General features: G+C 39.5%; 1 protein-coding gene across 1 annotated transcript in view; it reads right to left on the reverse strand.

The window, feature by feature from the left end:
* DMD (dystrophin) overlaps positions 1-19,449 on the reverse strand; it is a 4,179,683-nt gene that overhangs the window by 3,027,612 nt on the left and 1,132,622 nt on the right. Inside the window, exon 9 of the mRNA XM_069757653.1 lies at positions 12,962-13,096. Coding sequence (XP_069613754.1) covers positions 12,962-13,096 — 135 coding nt within the window. The remainder of the gene's footprint in view (positions 1-12,961; positions 13,097-19,449) is intronic.

The following is a 19,449-nucleotide window of genomic DNA, read 5'->3' on the forward strand; positions in this document are numbered from 1 at the left end:
TGAAAATGCATGTTGTCAAACCTTTTTTTCTCCTTGTCATTAAGATGTGTGATTACACTGATTTGTCAATTTATTCTTACATTTACAGGAGGGCTCAACAGTATCACATCAAATGCATTGCAAAATATACCGCAGGCCTATTCGATGGGTACACAAGAAAGATTCCAACCCTGAAACATAATAAGCAGCAAAATGGAACTCTCAGACTAAGGACTCATGCAGGTAAGAATATATATCAGACATGTGCTACCTGATTTTTGCTTGGATAGAACAGATGTAATTCAATAGAGATGAACATTTTTTCTGTTTGCCCAACTGTCCATGAGAAAAAAATCATGTGCTACTTTCTTCGGAGTCTCGGATGAGTCTCACCCACCATTCAAGTCTACAAATGTGTAAAAAACCTCGGATCCCAAATGGAATATCCGGGTGGCATACAATTTTTACAGATACATTTTTTTATAAACCTAGCAAATGTACATTTTTTACTGTAGATTTATGAAAACGGATCGCACTCACACATCACACAGACATCACACGGATATAAAAAAAAATTGAGAAACGAATTGCACATGGATGAAAGTCAGATCTAAATTAGAAATGTAGTTTTCTGGATAAAACTCGGAAAATTCCTCATATACTTGCACTATGGAAAAGCGGCTACTTGCTAACTTTCCATAGCACTAGCACAATAAGCTCATCCATAACACACAATCCAGTTGTCTGAAGAAGGTCTGGGGTACTGACTGAAATATTATTTTGAAAACTAATTTTGTTGATTATTTCAAATAAAATAATACAGAATTTACAATTACTCTGATATTGCCGGGTACCATCTTACTAGTAGCAGATGAAAGGCATAATTGTCAACAACAGTGGCAGCTGTAACAGCGGTTGTCAGCACTGACTGACAGCTAGTTCTAATGCTGGGCTGCTGTCAGTCACTGTGGGGTCTGTGGCTACAGCTACCTCGCTCTATACACAGAGCGGTGGCTGAACCTGTGCCCTTATGACTGAAACCAGAATGCTAATAGAAGGAATAAAGTTAATTTCCTCCCAGCAGCGGAGCTCTAAGTGCGGGTGCTGGGCAGGTTCAGAACATTAATAACCTGCAGATTAACCCTATATTTGCAGGTTAATAATGTTTTTCACTTGACAGGTTCACTTTAATACAAGTGTCAAAGTCTAAAAACCTCAGCTGAAAAAAAGGGTATTCATGGTCTGAACTGTCTGTTTGTGTTCTTTTTGTACCAATTTTCCTTTTCATTCCAGTTTTCATTATAACAGTGATGATTTAGATATCTCCAATCAAACATCCCACCAAGCAAAAAACATATGGAAGAAGATAGCTTCCGATTTTATCTACCATATGTTATTTTTATGAAAAAATGGATTACTTCAGATAGCCCGAGAGGCTTTTCAAATAGTGTATGTTTAGATGGACTGATTATCCTTGGCTGTACTGAAAATGTAGAAGGCTGTTGTATAGCCAGATAAAATGAGAAGTGACAGCAATAAATATATACTAAAATAAGCCAAATGGTAGCATTTATGGCACTTTTACTACAGCTGGTATGAAAAGAAAAGAGGCGAATGCAAATGGAGGAACTGTTCAGTCGATATTACAGGCATAATCTAATTAGCGACCGTGTATGCGTCTTAAAATAGAATATATTAATTAAGTGGATTGATTAAAATTAGATAAGTTGCTTTGCAGATCCACAAGAAAATCTAAAAATCAATGCACTGGAAATATTTGAGAATTCCTTTTTTTTATTTTCTCTGCAATACGATGAACACATTACATTTACGTGTCTTCTTTGAGTAAGGATAGTTTATTGTTTTTAGACATAATTAATTAATCAAACCATAATCCAAATGTTTATTTGCATTAGATTTTTTTATTTTATAATAAAATTTGCAGCATCTAAGCTCAAATCTGCAGATAGATGAAAGGGTTAATGTGGATATGGTCTGAGCTGCTGAATAATGGAAGATCCAAAGATGTTTCACATAAAGAATGGAGGTTTATTCAACGCATTTCAAAGTCTAAAATACATCTTCATCAGGAAATAACACACCTACAGTATATTTTAGACTTTGAAACGCGTTGAATAAACCACCATTCTTTATGTGAAACATCTTTGGATCTTCCATTATTCAGCAGCGCGTACCATATCCATGTTAACCCTTTCATCTGTCTACAGTACGGTCACTTGCTGACCTGTAGATCTGCTGCAGCGGAAATATTTTGACATGCTTTATTGATAGCTTTATCTAGTGAGTAGAATCTAAACATATCAATTCACTCATTATCGAATAAGTCCCTATTTGCGCTGATCTCTCCAGCAGCATTTTCGATGCAGCTAAAATCTGTGACATCCTCCTAAATTTTTAGACTTTTTTCAATCAAAACTATCACTATATAATATATAACTTAAAGGGGTATTCCCATCTTCAAGATCCTATTCCTATATGTAGTAGGTAAAGAACTAGGGAAAAAGAAGAGCAAATAGTCTTATCTGACATACAATTGGAGTTAATTATCAGATTGTGCTAACTTGATTTATGACTTAAAAGGCTTTTATAAATCATTGCACAGCGACTGCGGATCCAAGACTTGCAAAACACACAAACATGAAGATAGGAATAATTTATAGATATGTCCCGAGCTGCTATGTATGGAAGACGTCAAGTCTCAGGCATATATTCAAAGTGAAGATGTTTCACTGTGACAAGCAATTTCTATACAGGAAATGACCACAAGAATACACAGCAAATAATTCCTATCTTCACAATATGTAGTAGGTGTAATAGTAATTATAATAGCAAAAACCTCCAATAAAAAATGTAGTTCCTCTATGTCACTTTCCCCATGTGTAGGTCATTGTAGTAATTTAGATATCCATGATTACAAGCACTACCCACTAACTAATAGTGATGAGCGAACGTGTTCGGTTAAGGTGTTATCCGAGCATGCTCGTGTGCTAACCGAGTGTCTTTGGCGTGCTCGAAACATATGTTCGAGCCCCTGCGGCTGCATGTCTAGCAGCTGTTTGACAGCCAAAACACATGCAGGGATTGCTTACAAAACAGACAATCCCTGCATGTGTTTTGGCTGTTGAACAGCCGCTAGACATGCAGCCGAACATATGTTTCGAGCAAGTTGAAGACACTCGGTTTGCACACAAGTGTGCCCGGATAACACCTTATTTGCGAACGTTCACTCATCGCTACTAACAAACTGTCATTATGTAGGTGGTTCTAACCATGGATACCTAACCTACTGCAATGCCTTACACATGGGGTAAGCGACATAACAAATTAGAAAAACTAAACTTCATTTCTAATTGATGGTGTTTACTTATATCAGTGGTCCCCAACCTTTCTGACCTTAAGAGCCACATTCAGCTAAGAGAGAGGGTCGCGAGCCACATTCAGCACTCAGAGAGGGTCGTGAGCCACATCTAGCTCCCACCCCCTTCAAAGTAGGGTCAACCAAAGCCCCCATTACGGGTATAAATATAACCGAAGCTTTTCTACAGAAATCACTCCAAAGCAGTAGACTGAGATCTAGAGGTTCCCACAATAACCCAATTCAGTATTCTCCCAGCAAGGACTCCCAACACACTGTCACATCCAGCTTTGAGCACCTCCTCTAACATGTAGTACCAACCTCCAGCTTTCCATACCTAAAACATCTCTAAACCCCAAAGACCTGTGCAGGGCTACTCACAAAATTCACCATTTTGAGATGTACTCTTCATACCTGTTTGCTAGACCTGGACCTAATGCAACAAGTTGGCAGACAGTCGCGAGCCACAATTCATGGGACCGTGAGCCACATGTGGCTCCCGAGCTATAGGTTGGGGAGCCCTGACTTATATTATTGTTTTACACCTACTGCATATTGAAATAGCATCTTGGACATGGGAATACCCATTTAAGGGTTAAACAAAAAAAATATTTAAGTATAGGATTGTGACACAAATATATTAACAAAGAGATGTAAAATTAGACGAGCGAAATATATTAGTGTGGAACTGAATTCTACTTGAATTTTACTAAAATTTCTTGTATTCGCTGGCTCACTTCTCCAGCCCCCCACTACTCACCACCACATATCCTGACCTTGCTGCACATTCTGATCCCAACACTCACTCTGGAAGCCCAAAGCATATCTTCTCCTAATTTAAGCTGAAAGTCCTGGCTGAGAGTGAGAGGTTTCTCACTCATGAGTGGCGGGGGATGAGAAGATGCCTTGAGGACTGGACGGGTGGCATTGAGTAATGCAGAGGCCAGAGAGGTTAGGGGTAAGTATAAAGATTTTTTAACTCTTTTTACATATTAAATTTATTTTGATCTGGTGTCTGAAAAGACAAAACAACATAATAAGGGGCATTATTTTTCAGAAAATAACGTCTATGTGAATCAATTTTTTCAGGAAATAACAATCAGGCAAATTCAAATTCTGCCTTGTCCAATTATCTCTAATGTTAATGGATCAAACAAATGCTACATTTAAAATAATATCCTACTTCCATTATTGTGTCATTATAAGGTCCGCAAATTGATGTTGATTGAATTGATTTTTTCACAATTTTTTTTGTTAAAAAGAAACTGATGAAAATAAAAAGGCCAACATTCTCTAAAGAAGGCCAAGTAATAAATACTTACCTACATTGGTCACCGTGGCCTCCATTGCTATTGCAATGGTCACAAACCTATACAGATGGAATAGGATGCACAGAGTTGATTTTGTATGTGAGAGTATGCATGGAGACTAGTCGGTAACCAGTGCAATGATAAAACAAGAGATGTGTGTGAGGTATCAGAGGGTGAGAATTTATTTAATATTTTTAGACAACGAAGGCCTTTTTAACTGAAAAAGTAGTAGACAACCCCTTAAATGCGTCGTTATTAAGCATTCTGACGATGCACAGCTGTCTCTAGAGTCATCTTAAAGGCAGTACAAAATCAGAAAATGACCTATTGCTTAACTCAGATTACTGTCTTCCATGCCTTTTTTTTTTTTAAAAATGCTGACAATGTTGCTTAGCATTCAAATTGCAAAAGGAAGGAAAAGTAGAATTATGAAAATCACAAGATTAATAGATATGTTGATTATATTAAAATGATGAAAAAATAAAAACAACATTTCAAAACATGTCAATGTATTCCTTATTGAGTGTAAGCGACAGGGGTACAAGAAATACATGCACTTATTGGCCTTGGTATACTATTAATGAGGTTATTAATGGTTGACTGAGGAACATTCTGCACTGCTGATTGCATGTGAGTAAGCAAACCATCAAGATCTGCTGCTATTAGCTCCCTTTTCAACCATGATGTCTACAATGTGGTTGATGGAAGAAAAGTCTGGATATGCTGCAGGCTGCTCACAATAGAATGAGCAACATATGGACTATTGTTGTCATGTTAAAACATGGCTGTTTGAATATTTTCACGTCCCTGATGAAGGCCTCTTCATGACCTTGCCCATGTTGTCTCCAGACTAACCTACAAAAGTAGGACTCATCACTGAAAAGCAGAGCCTTTCCATTGTTGTCTTGCTCTGCACCATAACAGCATTTGCTGACGACAATGGTTCACTTTTAGCTGGACGCCATAGCCCTTTAGCTGGACTCATAGCCCCTTATCATGAAAATGACGTCTAAAGGTTTGTTTAGACATTATTAAAGGTTTTGTCTGGTCTAAAATGAAAAGTCTACAGTCACTATGTATGACTGCAGACTTATGAATCTCCCCAGCGCATGGTCACTAGACGAGGCATGGCCTCTTTCCATACAAGTGTATGGAGCAAGGACACACCCACCAGGCAGGTTCTTTCCACAAGTATGTGTAACATATATATCAATGTTGTTCTTGTCTCAGAAACCTGCAAATCCTCACAGCGCACAGTATGCGCGCTGGGGGGATTCATAAGTTTTCAGTCATACCGAGTGACGGCAGATTTATCAATTTAGACTAGAAAAACCCTTTAAGTCTTATGCTTGACATGCGATGTTTAATTGCACTTGTTGCACAGAATGGATCACTATGTGCCATTCTTTGATTATGACGAGACCATGTAGGTAACACCATGGAGAGGCCTTCAAAAGGGAATGTCACACCAACTCTACTCCAGTGAATATTGTATGGGGTGGAATAACATATTGTAGGTTGTCCCAGCTAGTTTTAATCACAGGTATGCTAAAAACTTCATGTTATGTTAGTTTGGTTATGGATCCAGTGCTACGACCATTTTCCTACATGTGCCTGGAGTAGTTTTTTCGAATAAATAGATAAATGGAGGGCACCGCAAAAATACAACAAAGATTGGAAGGTTCACTGTGGGCTTGTGATTAAACATGAAGAAAGAGCAAGAAAAAGATCATGCCCACATAGACAGGAACATCTCCGTATATATTCCAGTATCAAAAATAGTTTTTATTAAATTGGCAAAAAACTCAAGATTGCACATAAGTACACACACAAAACAACAACACAAAAACCATTAAAACACTTAAAAAAATGCAAATATGCAAGAAAACATGCCTATATATATGTCATATCCTAGAATGATGAAAATGACAGCCCACAAAACATGTGCTTCCCACAATAAGGTTATCACAAGAATCTGACTGCACAAGCGAAGATAATGCAAGGATAAATGACCACTCCATGAAATGGGTGTGAAGATGTTAATATTGCAATACCATACATCCCTATAATAAGGCACATAATATGCGTGCAGGATACTTCAATAATATAGAAGCTTTAGTCATACGGCAAAAAGAAAAAAGAAAAAATGTAACTGATGAAAAAAGGCGTACAACAAAAATGGTGATGAATGAGACAGTAGAAAAAATAGAAAAGCATAAGAGATGTTAATATATGAAATGTCTCAGTAATAGTATGCATAGGACCTGCGGGAGGGGGAGGGAGAGGGGGAACTAGACAATGCAAGAGCCCAAAACCTCAATTCCATGGGAAAAAAAAACCTTGTCATACCCACAGTCCAAAGCCATAGAGAAAGATCTTGTGAAGTGGGGAAGCAGAATGTGGGATAGGCTCCCACGCGTATCGCCGCCTGAGTAGCGGCTTCCTCAGGGTAAAGATATCATCTGATAAAAAAAACTATCATCTGATATCTTTTCCCTGAGGAAGCCGCTACTCTGGCGGCGATATGCGTGGGAGCCTATCCCACATTCTGCTTCCCCACTTCACAAGATCTTTCTCTATGGCTTTGGACTGTGGGTATGACAAGGTTTTTTTTTTTCCCTATGGGATTGAGGTTTTGGGCTCTTGCATTGTCTAGTTCCCCCTCTCCCTTCCCCTCCTGCAGGTCCTATGCGTACTATTACTGAGACATTTCATATATTAACATCTCTTATGCTTTTCTATTTTTTCTACTGTCTCATTCATCATCATTTTTGTTGTACGCCTTTTTTCATCAGTTACATTTTTTCTTTTTTCTTTTTGCCATATGACTAAAGCTTCTATATTATTGAAGTATCCTGCACGCATATTATGTGCCTTATTATAGGGATGTATGGTATTGCAATATTAACATCTTCACACCCATTTCATGGAGTGGTCATTTATCCTTGCATTATCTTCGCTTGTGCAGTCAGATTCTTGTGATAACCTTATTGTGGGAAGCACATATTCTGTGGGCTGTCATTTTCCTCATTCTAGGATATGACATATATATATATATATACAATATATATATATATATATATACAGTATATATATATAGGCATGTTTTCTTGCATGTTTGCATTTTTTAAGTGTTTTTAATGGGTTTTGTGTTGTTATTTTGTGTGTGTACTTATGTGCAATCTTGTGTTTTTTGCCAATTTAATAAAAGCTATTTTTGATACTGGTATATATATGGAGGTGTTCCTGTCTATGTGGGCATGATCTTTTTCTTGCTCTTTCTTCTTGGAGTAGTTTTATCAGTACAACAATTGTGGTGGCACCAAGCCACATGTTGCTTGTGCTAACATGAGCAGCTACTGTGGCTTAAAGGCAGAAATGTGCTACCATATCCTGCAGGATTTCCAAACTTTTCTCCAATAGATTACATCTGGGATGCCATTGGTTGGAAAATGCCCATAGAGTTACCAGTAGCAGATATTGATGATTTGTATGCCCAACTGATAATAACCTCTTTGATAGCATTTTATATGGTGCAAGTGCATATATTTCTCTACTTAGTGTTCATATTTTTAAGACCTTAAGTTGAAATCTTTAAAAAATGTTCATATTTTTGATCATATGTCAATTGCTAAGGAAGCAGAGAAAAACCTTGCCTCCCCTACCCGGCTCATTGCCCATACAGCTGTCATACATTGACAGTGGCATTTGACAGATTAAAAGCCATGGGCGGATCTCCACTCCACCCTTGGCTATTACAGGAATATGATGACTTATTTAATCAGCCAGCAAAGACAAGGGCTTGGCTTCCAAGCCTGAATCAGAGTCTGGGTTACGGCATAAGTCGTTAAGCGGCTATAGCATACTTCCAGTTAATTAGAAAATCTATTAGTGTAGGGATGTGGAATCACATTACATTCTACAGCACAACGTGCAGTTTGGACCACAAGCTGTTCATGCTGTTATTTAGAAGTGATATTTGCAATGCAAGTCATTTAGATAAGCAAATTTTATGCACACTACTGCTCTGCAACTGTTTCTTTTATATAAATTAGGTACACTCTAAGGCAAAAAAGGACCTTAATTAATTTAATGGTATCAATAAATTATTTAACAATCTATAATAATACAGGTATAATCATTATATTATTGTGACAAAATGACTAAAATGCAAGTTTTACTAGTCATCTTTTGAACTAAAAATAATAATTCCAACAGTATGTTAACAGCGCATAATGAAACTGTTGTAGAAAACATTTAAAGAAGACATGTTACCGGTTAAAAGTGGACAGTTTTTGCTCTTCTTTTACTCCCACTGTTCCCCTGAACTGGGGTGTAATGCTCATGGTCGCAGAGGAGGGGGTAAGCCAATGACAGTGTAAACTTCAACTGGATGTGTGTCCTGGGTCGCACATTCAGGTAAAGTGTATTGTGGTGCAAGGGATCCGCCAAGTCCATTAACTGTGATACACGCTGCCAACTAATTAATGGTCAGCAGCTGACATTCAGTTTGCACGTGACTGGAGGCACATGACAGTGATGTCATGTGCCCATCACTTGCATGCTCAAGTCAGTTGCCAGCTTCAGAAGAGGATGCCAGTTGGCAGGCAAGAAGATTGTATGTGGGTATAATCATTTCTTTTTTTCAATGCATTAAAGAACAGCAGCAGAATTGGGGAAATATACTCCAGGATAGGGGATATATATACCATGATAAGGACCAGGATAAGGGACATATATACCACGATGGGGATATACGGTATATACCAGGATTGGCCCAGCATAAGGGACATATATACCAGTATGGGAAACATGTATACCAGAATGGGGCCCTGGACAAGGGAAAAATATACCAGGATGGGGAACATGTATATCTGAATGGGGTCCAGGATATGGGATATATATACCAGAATGGGCAACATATATACCAGGATGAAAAACATATTTTGCAGGATGGGGCCAAAGATGAGGGACATATATACCAGATTTCGGGATATTTACACCAGGATAGGGTATATTTACATACCAGGATGGGCAACATACATACCAGGATGGAGAACATATATGCTAGAATGGGATATAATCCATTGAGTGATCAGGCTGATAGACTGTTAAATTCTGGGGTTATTGCTGCGAGATTGTGGGCTACAGAAGCTCAAGCCCACAAAAAGAGATAACTGTTTATCTGAGTACAGTAAAGTGAGGCCTAATCAGGAAAGAAGTGCAAGAGATAGAGAGAGTAATCCCTCTACTTATATACAAATGAAGTGTTGTGCTGAAACTTGCAAATTAAGACTATATCCTAGTTAGTGGCGTAACTTGAATCTTGTGAGCCCCAATGCAAAATCTCTAGCAGGGCCCTTTAATTATTGCAAGTATTTAACAGTAGTGGTCTATTCATATGTGCTAAAGGGGTCTTTTGGGCCCCTAGGCGGCAGGATCCAGGTGAGATTGCAACCCCTGCACCTATTATAGTTACGTATCTAATCCCAGTCTTGTCACATGGCCTGTCATGTCCTCAACACTCTCCTGCTGACAACACTAGTCTCTGATATTGACTATGATTAGGTTCCCCTCAGCTAACCTTTCTCCAATTGCTGACTGTTCTGGGAACATCTAGATAGCTAGCTATAGCATTTATAAAAGTTGACAGTAGAGATTGGCATATCCATATTGTGATTTTCTTTGAATGGCAAATCCAGGGAATCATTTTAGTGACCTCAATTTTGCAGATTAAATTATCAAAATAGTACTCTTTTTCATAGGATTGCAAACAAACATAAAGTGAATAATCAATTTAGGAGATTTGCAAGCTGTGGGTAATTAAATATTCATGTGTGGAATAGAGCAAAACAGACTGATTATACAAGACTCATATTATGCCAATTAGCAGTAGTGTTAAAAGAAGATAAAGTGGAAGTATATAAAACCCTTAAAAATATAATAATGATGCTTATTTCTAATATTATTATTATTATTATTATCATGTACGTTATTTGTGTGTATTTACCTATATTAATTCCACGCTGTCAATGAAATGGGATGATTTGGAGCTTGATTTTATTCACTCGTAGTTTATGTGATCCTTGCCCTGTTATAAAACTGTTTTTATAAACTTGGTGTGGACATTTTTATTTTCAATTTTTGTTACTCTCAAGAAAATGCAACCTTGATTTTATTGCTACCTTTCCAATGTGATCATTTTACATTTGTCATCACCTACTTTATAATGTTTCAGCACTTATTAAAACATACCTGTACTTGAGAAGGTTTATCTCTTTTTGCTCAAAAGTACATATTTCTGTAATCTATGGAAGTAGCATTTACAAAACATGCACAATTCATGGAAAAAACACCTGTGCCAGTCGGTGGCGTTCTATCTTGCAAGACATCGGGCTTATAGCGGTACGTGACACTCATTGGGACAGCTCATCTAATAACTTGTGTTGCTAATTGAGCAACATTATAATTAATAAGTGGCATTGCGCTTATTAACGAAACAAGAGGGCAGATGTCTTCAAATATTTATATCCTTTTTATAGTAATCAGGGGTGGACATACCATTGATTCAACTTGTGCAACCACACAAAGGCCCAACAGGTAAGGGGGCTCCCTACCACCAATAAAGTTGGATGAATTGTACACAAGGGCCCTTTTCTGTCTGAACCAGGACCGGACTGGCCATCTGGCAATTCTGGTAAATGCCAGAAGGGCCTGTCTGGTCATGGGCTGCCTTGTCTGCTACGTTGTTAACACAATCAGTGTTCTCAAGATACCCATACCGTTAAGAATTGTGGTGGAGCACAAAGTTGCTGACTCCGTCACTTATCTGAGCAGGTTACGGATATCATTAGAAATATTGGTCTTGTAGAAAACCTTCCTTTCCTCCATCCAGGGTAATATTAGTAATATATCCCCATCTGGTACATGGGGACGAGGAAAACATGGACCTGTGTGATTTCAAATGCCAGGACAAAATTTCAGCCCCAGTCCTTACCTGGTCAGAGCCTATCAATTATGCTATAACATCTCTGTGCCACTCCAGAGCAGAAGGGGGAGCTCTAAACCCAGTTTCAAGGGAGCTTCCATGATAAGTTTTGGTCTGGAGGCAGGGTTAGTCAGTCAGTCAGAGCTGGTGAAGGAAGAGGAAGCATGTGAGGAAAAGCTGGGGATAGGAGCTGCGACTGAGCTCACCTCAGGACTGAGCGCAACAGACCTGACAACGGAGTTTGTGGTTGTGTGGGAACTGCATGCCCAGCAAATGAATCTGGAGAACAGGAGATTGCAGGTCTCCTGGCCACATATGATGCCCAAAGGCACAGCAGCAAACTAGAGAGCCTGGAGTCACCACAGGGGAGTGACATCAGGAAAAGGCTCGAGCTGCCTGCCATGCGGGTAGTGTTCCACATAAAAGACAGACAGAGAGAGGGACTTGAAGAGAGCTTAAGGCATCAAGAACCTAAAGAACAGCGCAGTGGGAATGCTTCCAACCCCACCTGGCTATGGGGATTCTGAACTGCTTCCAGGCTGCCCGGATCTCCAATACCACCTGTACCTGTGCTCCGGACTGCACGTACAATTAAAGGTAGAGACACTACAGTCCCTGTGTCCTCCTGTCCACCAATTATTCCTGCACCCCAACATCCACAACCCCTCATAGACTGTCCCAGTAGCCCTGGGGCCCCACGCTCCACCTGAGTGGAGCAGAACCATCCCAGCTGCATCACCATCAGCCCCAGTGGTCCCTTTAAGCAGCTTCAGCCATCTATAGCCGAATACCACAGGTGGCATCACAAACAATCCCCTACAAACATTCCCTCATCCCTTTTATTGTGCGCCCAGGGCCAAGGACCGGGTCACCACTGCTGTGACCATCCCTTTAAGAGCCATGTGATCCAGTTCCAAGTACCCCACAGCCCTAGCGGGTGTTGCATTTTCATCACTCTGGACTTTGTCAGGCAATGTAGATAGATCATCAGATTTGCAACTCAGTGTGACTTATTTAGCAATGTTTAAACTTTTCGAAACATAGACTTTTTAGGGCAGTGCTATAGCTACAGCAGTAAAAAATTATTATTATATTTTAATTTATACATAATACCAGCAGCATAATAATATGTTTTATTATTTTTCTACCAATCTCAATGCTTTTTATTGTGATAGAATTAGCAAAAGCTTCTGAACACACATACATTTAACAGTCACATTTAGATAGCCTGGTTTACCACCTACACAATCACATGCAGCATGCAGAAGCACGTTAAAATTTTTTACACAGTAAAACATTTTAACAGACCTGTGGAGGGAACTGTCTCCCTTTTTGGTCAGGGTACATGACATAAGCAGCTTGTGTGTAGGCATAGCTTTTGAAGCGAGGTTTGGGAGGAGGTGAAGGGGTGTGCACACGTCCCTGTGCTACATTGACAGTGATCTGAGAAGAAGAGATGAGAGGACAAAAGGCACACACAGATTGGTAAATGCATACAAACCAAGATTCATATATGTTTTAAATCGGTAATCCACCAGCAAATCTCCCTTAATCTATTATATCCCTTAATATGATGTGACTTATTTTCTTTAAAGAAAATGAGTGTTACATAATGTCAAATAAATATACTGAGGAAACATTGCAAAATGGGAAAACGTAGGCGAAAATGACTTTTCTATTTAATTGCTGAAATATATAGTTCAAAAATTATTGTTCAAATTCAAAATAAATTCAAAGTGTAAAAGTAAGCTTTAATTTAATTTTTGCTAAATTTTTGTCAGGGTTTAATTAAAATTAATTTTACATGGGATACATTACACTTTAGCCATTACAATACTACGTGCGGTACAAATGAAATCTTAGAAGAATCACTGACCTTATGTTTTGCTTCTCCTTGCATATAATACGCTCGACAGCCTTTTACAGAAGCTGTCACTATTCTTTCCGTCACAAAAAGTCGTACAATCCTAATTTTTTATGCACGCTAAGACCAATTTTTTAGGAAACCAATAAAGCCATCTGAATATTTTTGTTGTGTGGGGCAAACTTCAGGAAATCCATACCAAACACCTGAAAGATGGACAACAGCAAGCAAATGTGTACCTCTAGAGCACACATGTCAAACTCTGGCCCAAGGGCCAAATTTGGCCAGCAGAGTGTATGTGGACCGTGGTGCCTTCAATTGTATTGGCATGCTGGATGCCAATACAGGTGAAAGCAAAGATGAAAGAGGGAGCTGTCAGCTGAAGTTCCGTCCAACATCATTGTCCCTTGGCATCTGACATGTCCCTATGGCATCACTACAACACATCCACTGTGCAGAGAGCATAGGTTCAGAGCGCTTTCTGCCGAGACCATAGCAGCAGGGGTACAAAGAGAGGTGAGTATTTGTTTATTTTTTATGTGACCATTATACTGTATAGAGAGCAATGTGGGGCCCATTATACTGTATGGCGGACAATGTGAAGCTCATTATTCTGCATAGAGGACCATGTGGGACCCAATATACTGTATGAAGGACTATGTGAAACCATTATACTGTATAGAAGGCAATGCAGGCCTCATTATGCTGTGTGGAAGGCAATGCAGGACCCATTATATGGTAGGGCCAATTAAACAGTATGGGGGTTTTTGTAGGGCCATTATACTTTATGGAGGGCTAATTTTGGTCAAAGTTTTTAATTTTAGCCCTCTGTGTGTTAGGGGTCGAGTTCCCACCTCTGCACAGGGGAGTCTTGAGCCATCTCCGCTGCGGTCTCCCATTCTTCTCCAGCCACAGTGGAGCCTGCTCAGCAGGGACGTCGGTCCCAGCGTCTTGCTCAGTCTCACTCTGTACAGAGAGTTACTGCTGCTTCTTCAGCTTCTGCCATTAAAGCCAGTGCTGGTCAGCAGCGAGCAGACCTCTCATTGGAAGTCATGGGTCACATGCTCAGGTTCTGCAGCAGCTCCCATTGGTCCTCTGGGGAGGTCCTGAAGTTGCTCAGGTACTGTGGCAGCTCCCATTGGTTCTCTAGGAAGGTCCTGAAGTTGCTGCAGCTATAAAAGGTTTGCATGGCCGCATGGCAATGCACTAGGATCAGCTTATGTCATGAGCTTTTGCTATTCAGTGGTCTTGTCTGCTTGTGGTCAGGGTCCGGCTGAAATAAGCCACTAGAATACCGGCACCTCCGGTGAGGAGTTTTGTATGGTAAATTCAGGGCTGGGGTAAAGCCATTAGAATTCCTGCACCACCGGAGAGGAGGTGTTTGTGTGCTTGCTACTCCCTGACGACTGATTGCTTTTTCTCTGTTAGGCATCTGTGTTCCCCTGTGACGCTAACAGGGCACAGCAGTTTCCCTTCTGTGTAACTCTGCGAAGTAAGAGTTCACTTATACCGCCATATTGTGCCGCCATTTGCTAGCAGCAGGTTCGTCTCCTACACGGTGGACCCCAGGCTGCGAACGCACCAATAATTATATCTAAATATACTTGGTGCGTTCCGCCAGCCCTAACACTGTGTATTTGACTTTGGCATTCCTGCTCTAGCGAGTCCTCAGTGGTTAATGCCTTTTAATGGCTAACCACTGAGGACCGTATAAACTACTGAGGGCTTTCAAATTTTTATATTTTTCTATCTACTGGCTAACAAAGCAAAAGCTATATTTTGCCGCTAGAGTAACATCAGTAACTCCATCATTTAAGTTTTCTCAGCAGCTAAGAGGTTAATCTTAATAATTATGATGGTGTAAAAGTTCTTTAAATAGGTTTTGCTTTACTGGATTTTTAATTTACACTGAATATCTCCTCCATCTGAAACTACACTACTGATCTATTGAAGCTCAAACATTTTTTATTTTTTGGCTATGCTTCTCCAAAGTTATGCCTCTGTGGTAAAAGATAGCCCAATATGCAAAGTATCTTTTCATCCAACTGAAGTTTAAAGTTTAGCATGTGCTTTCTTTACTGTCCCTGCATATCTTCTTTCTATTTTGTCACTTGTGCAGAACTGGAGCATCAGAACGCAAAAGAAGAGCAGCATAGCACAGTGCAAAGCACATATAATATTGATATATATCTTATGAGAGAAATGTGCCTTTTTTCACCTACTCTCTTAGACCTGAACTCATGGTTCACTCTCAAAAATGGTTAAAAACTGTCTTTGTCAAAACATGACAGACTAACAGTTCTATCAAGTATAAGATTGCAGTTGCCTATTAGAGTCTATGTAGAGGAAGAGAAGGGTGAAAAGTGGAAGAACATGCAGAAGTGGAGAGACAGGTAGATGTTCTGCTGCAGCCTCTGACTACAGTGCTGGATTCAAAGCTACACTGCTCAGTGCTGTTACATAATATCCTCCATGCTCCTACTGTATATCATCCACATTACTGCTACTGTATATCATCCTCCATACTGAAAGAAAAGCAGAAATCCCTCTATCTATTACTGTGTATGAGAGATATCATATAAGCTAGTGTCTGCTCATTAGCGCAAAGATAACTGAAAATTGAAGATACCCTGGGGCAGAATGGTGCACTAAGCGTTTGTCTATGTCAGGGGTGCACCTAAGCCCCATCATTAACATTTAATAAAAATGATTTTCTATACAACAAATATATTAAAACCTACAGTGCATGTATTATTTTTTTAATGGTTAAGTCCTCTATATGAGGTCTGAATAGTTAAATTACAGTTTTTGGGGTGACAGATACTTACATGTTAAATGCCATTCAGTTTACACATTATTAGCAGCAATGGTCTGTTCAGCAAAATAGAATGTAAAATACACTTTCACTTCATTAGGTAATTCTACTAGGATCATAAATTACAAATGACTTTTACAGGTTTTAAGATTGATATGATGGACTACTTTTTCTACATCATGTTCATTTGTAATCGTTTTATTACTTTTTTTTTTTTTTCACAAGGCAGAAGAAGAGCAATCCAGAGTCTGCTACTCTGCCTCTCAGACCTTTGAGATGTTTTTCTGGGATTTTAATACTGTTGATGTTGACGTATAGGTAGGCTAAATCAGCTTTTTCCGATTGGTGGGCACATTGACTCTAAACAAATCAGAATAGCTATGGATTTCCCCCAAAAGCTGGTTTAAAACTAATCAAAATTTAAAAAATTTTATTCATCCAGCATAGCAAAATGGGGACCAGTCGTCCATCATATTGCTGCATTCTGAGTGAAAGAAAACCATTCTTTTACTCACATCTCCTCTGTCCTTCTCATGTCTGTCTCGCTGCTGCCATTCCTCTACTTTTAGCCAATTGTCACCTTTTCCTTCTTCTTATACCTATGGGCCTAGCAGTGGGCACCAATACTAGCTAGGTTCCTTTCTGTCACAAGGGTTGTAACACATGTAAATGATATGCTTTACATCTCATGTAACAATGTAGGCAACAACACATATCATTATCAACATTCATTGGCAATGAAATTAATTAGGATTTTAGTCACTAAGTGAGGCCTAGCTACTGGTGTCAACTGATGGAAAGCCCTGAGGAACAAGAAGACCTAAAAGGAGTTAATCTATGAACTTGGCTGGTACCAGCAGAGGTGGGACAGGAGTGGAGAGGGTTAAAGAGAGGTGAGTATAAAAGTTTATTATTTCTTAACACATTTTCACAGATTTGATTTACACTGAATTTATTGGATGAAAATCAATTCTTCCTCTTTGGCTTGAGCGAATCAGCCGGAATCTAATTTTTGGGAGATTCACGCAACTCAGTTTGTAATCAACCGATATTAAAATAGGCATGTTAATTATCATTAGAGCTGAACAGTAAAGATATCACTGTGATTTCTATTGGGAGTGCAACCTACACAGCTACATCCCCTGATCATTCCATCAGGCACCTTCAATGTCTACATCTAAAGAACTAAAAAGTCAGTTAAGGAACATGGTGCTAGCTGTTTTCTCAAAGAACAATTGGAATCAGTTATATATCAATGCATAAAGCATCTGTGATTAATGATTATGTATCTCATTTTCTGATTCCTAACTTATATGAAAAAGTAAATAATTGACATAAAATATAATAAAATAAAGATGAGAGGGATTCCAGTGGCAGGTAGATCCGAGAAAAAAATTCCAAGCATTTACTCACATAGTCATTAAAATCCACAAACATAATTCACACACGACCACTTGTGAGGTTAAAAGGTCTGGCAGATGCGTTTTGGATACATGCCCTTAATCATTGCACTAGACAAACTAAAACAACGGCGTGTTTTGTCCTATCCTAGACATACCAGCTGACTTAACGGGACCAGGTAAGGTGTAAATATGATAGATCATGTCTTTCCTGATGTTAATACCTAGTGGTGATAGTGTTTTAAGAATGCACCATGATTCTGTGTTAATGTAGTATATATGTCATATTTTTTATTTGTCACCGAGGAAGAAACACTTTTAGTATTCTGCATATAGTTTCAGCATGTGCAGACGGTGTATACACAAATATATGACCCTTTTGCTGTTAGATTTTATAGATTAATTTAGCTATTGACTTGGTGAGAGCATATTTCCAATTGTGGGAGCTTTTCAGGCTACAAACTGCACTGGTTTGGATAAAATTTACTTGAGTTTTTTATCTAAAAAAAGGATGAGTTCTCTAAAAAGTGAGTTAATTGCACCAAACTAGGGGCTATATGTTAATATGAATGTCACTTGATTATTTTCAGATTGTTTATCCTCTGTTGCTAATTCTTTATCTTTCAACATGTCATCTTGATTTTATAACACCTCATTTGTGCTTTGAGTTTCCCCAAGAATTGGTCCTATCAAGTCAGCTGGTATGTCTAGGATATGACAAAACAGTGGCCATTTTCCCGGAGTCTACCGCACAGGAAAACATGGAACTGCAGGGGCCTTTCACAAAATGTCAGCAGAGCCAACCGCAGCATCGGAGACACCCGCAGAAGCATCGGACACCTCCACAGCAGCGCCGGACACCCCCTCATACCAGCCTGTGACCTGCAGCAATGGTATCGGTAAGGTATATCCGCATTATAAGACACACCCCCTTTATTGTTACCAAACTTTAGACATTATTAATCATGTGATTTATAAATCTTAAAATGTAAATACATTACAAAATGTTGCCTAAAGCATTATACAAATTAGCATTTTTTTTTACTCATGCAAAAAAAAACATTTGAAGTCTATGAAAAAAAAAATTAACAAAAAAATTAATAAAGTTACTGTTAGGAGTCGAGTTTCCTCTGCTGCACAGGGGGAATCTCGATCCGTCTCCGCTGCGGTCTCCCATTCCCCTCCAGCCGCAGTGGAGTCTGCTCAGCAGGGACATCGATCCCAGCGTCTCGCTCAGTCTGACTCTGTGAGAAGAGTTATTGCTGCTTCTCCAGCTTCTGCCTTTGAAGCCTATTCTGGTCAGCAGCGAGCGGACTTCTCTGGGACTAAGTCCTTATCTGCACACACTGAGCATGCCCAGGGCAAGATCTCCCGTTGGAGATCGAGGGTCATGTGCTCAGGCTCTGCGGCACATTCCATTGGTCCTCTTGGCAGGTCCTAGAAGGGCAAAAGTTCTATAGCCATTTCCTGTGCTGCAGCTATATAAACTGCGCATGACCGCACGGCCATGCGCTAGTATTGTCTTACAATTGATATGTGTGTATGTGTGAGTGCAAGTCGTTCTTGGTTACCCCTTCCCTATTGAATGTCTGTTCGCGGAAGGTGTACGGCTGCTATCTAGCGCCCGACTTAGCTTACTACACTAAACACACATCACAGCGTCCTGTAGCTGTGCCTGCCAGTACGGCGCCGTGCGCCTGCCTTGCGCTTTCCATAC

The sequence above is a fragment of the Ranitomeya imitator genome, chromosome 3 (assembly GCF_032444005.1).
Source record: "Ranitomeya imitator isolate aRanImi1 chromosome 3, aRanImi1.pri, whole genome shotgun sequence".
NCBI lineage: Eukaryota > Metazoa > Chordata > Amphibia > Anura > Dendrobatidae > Ranitomeya > Ranitomeya imitator.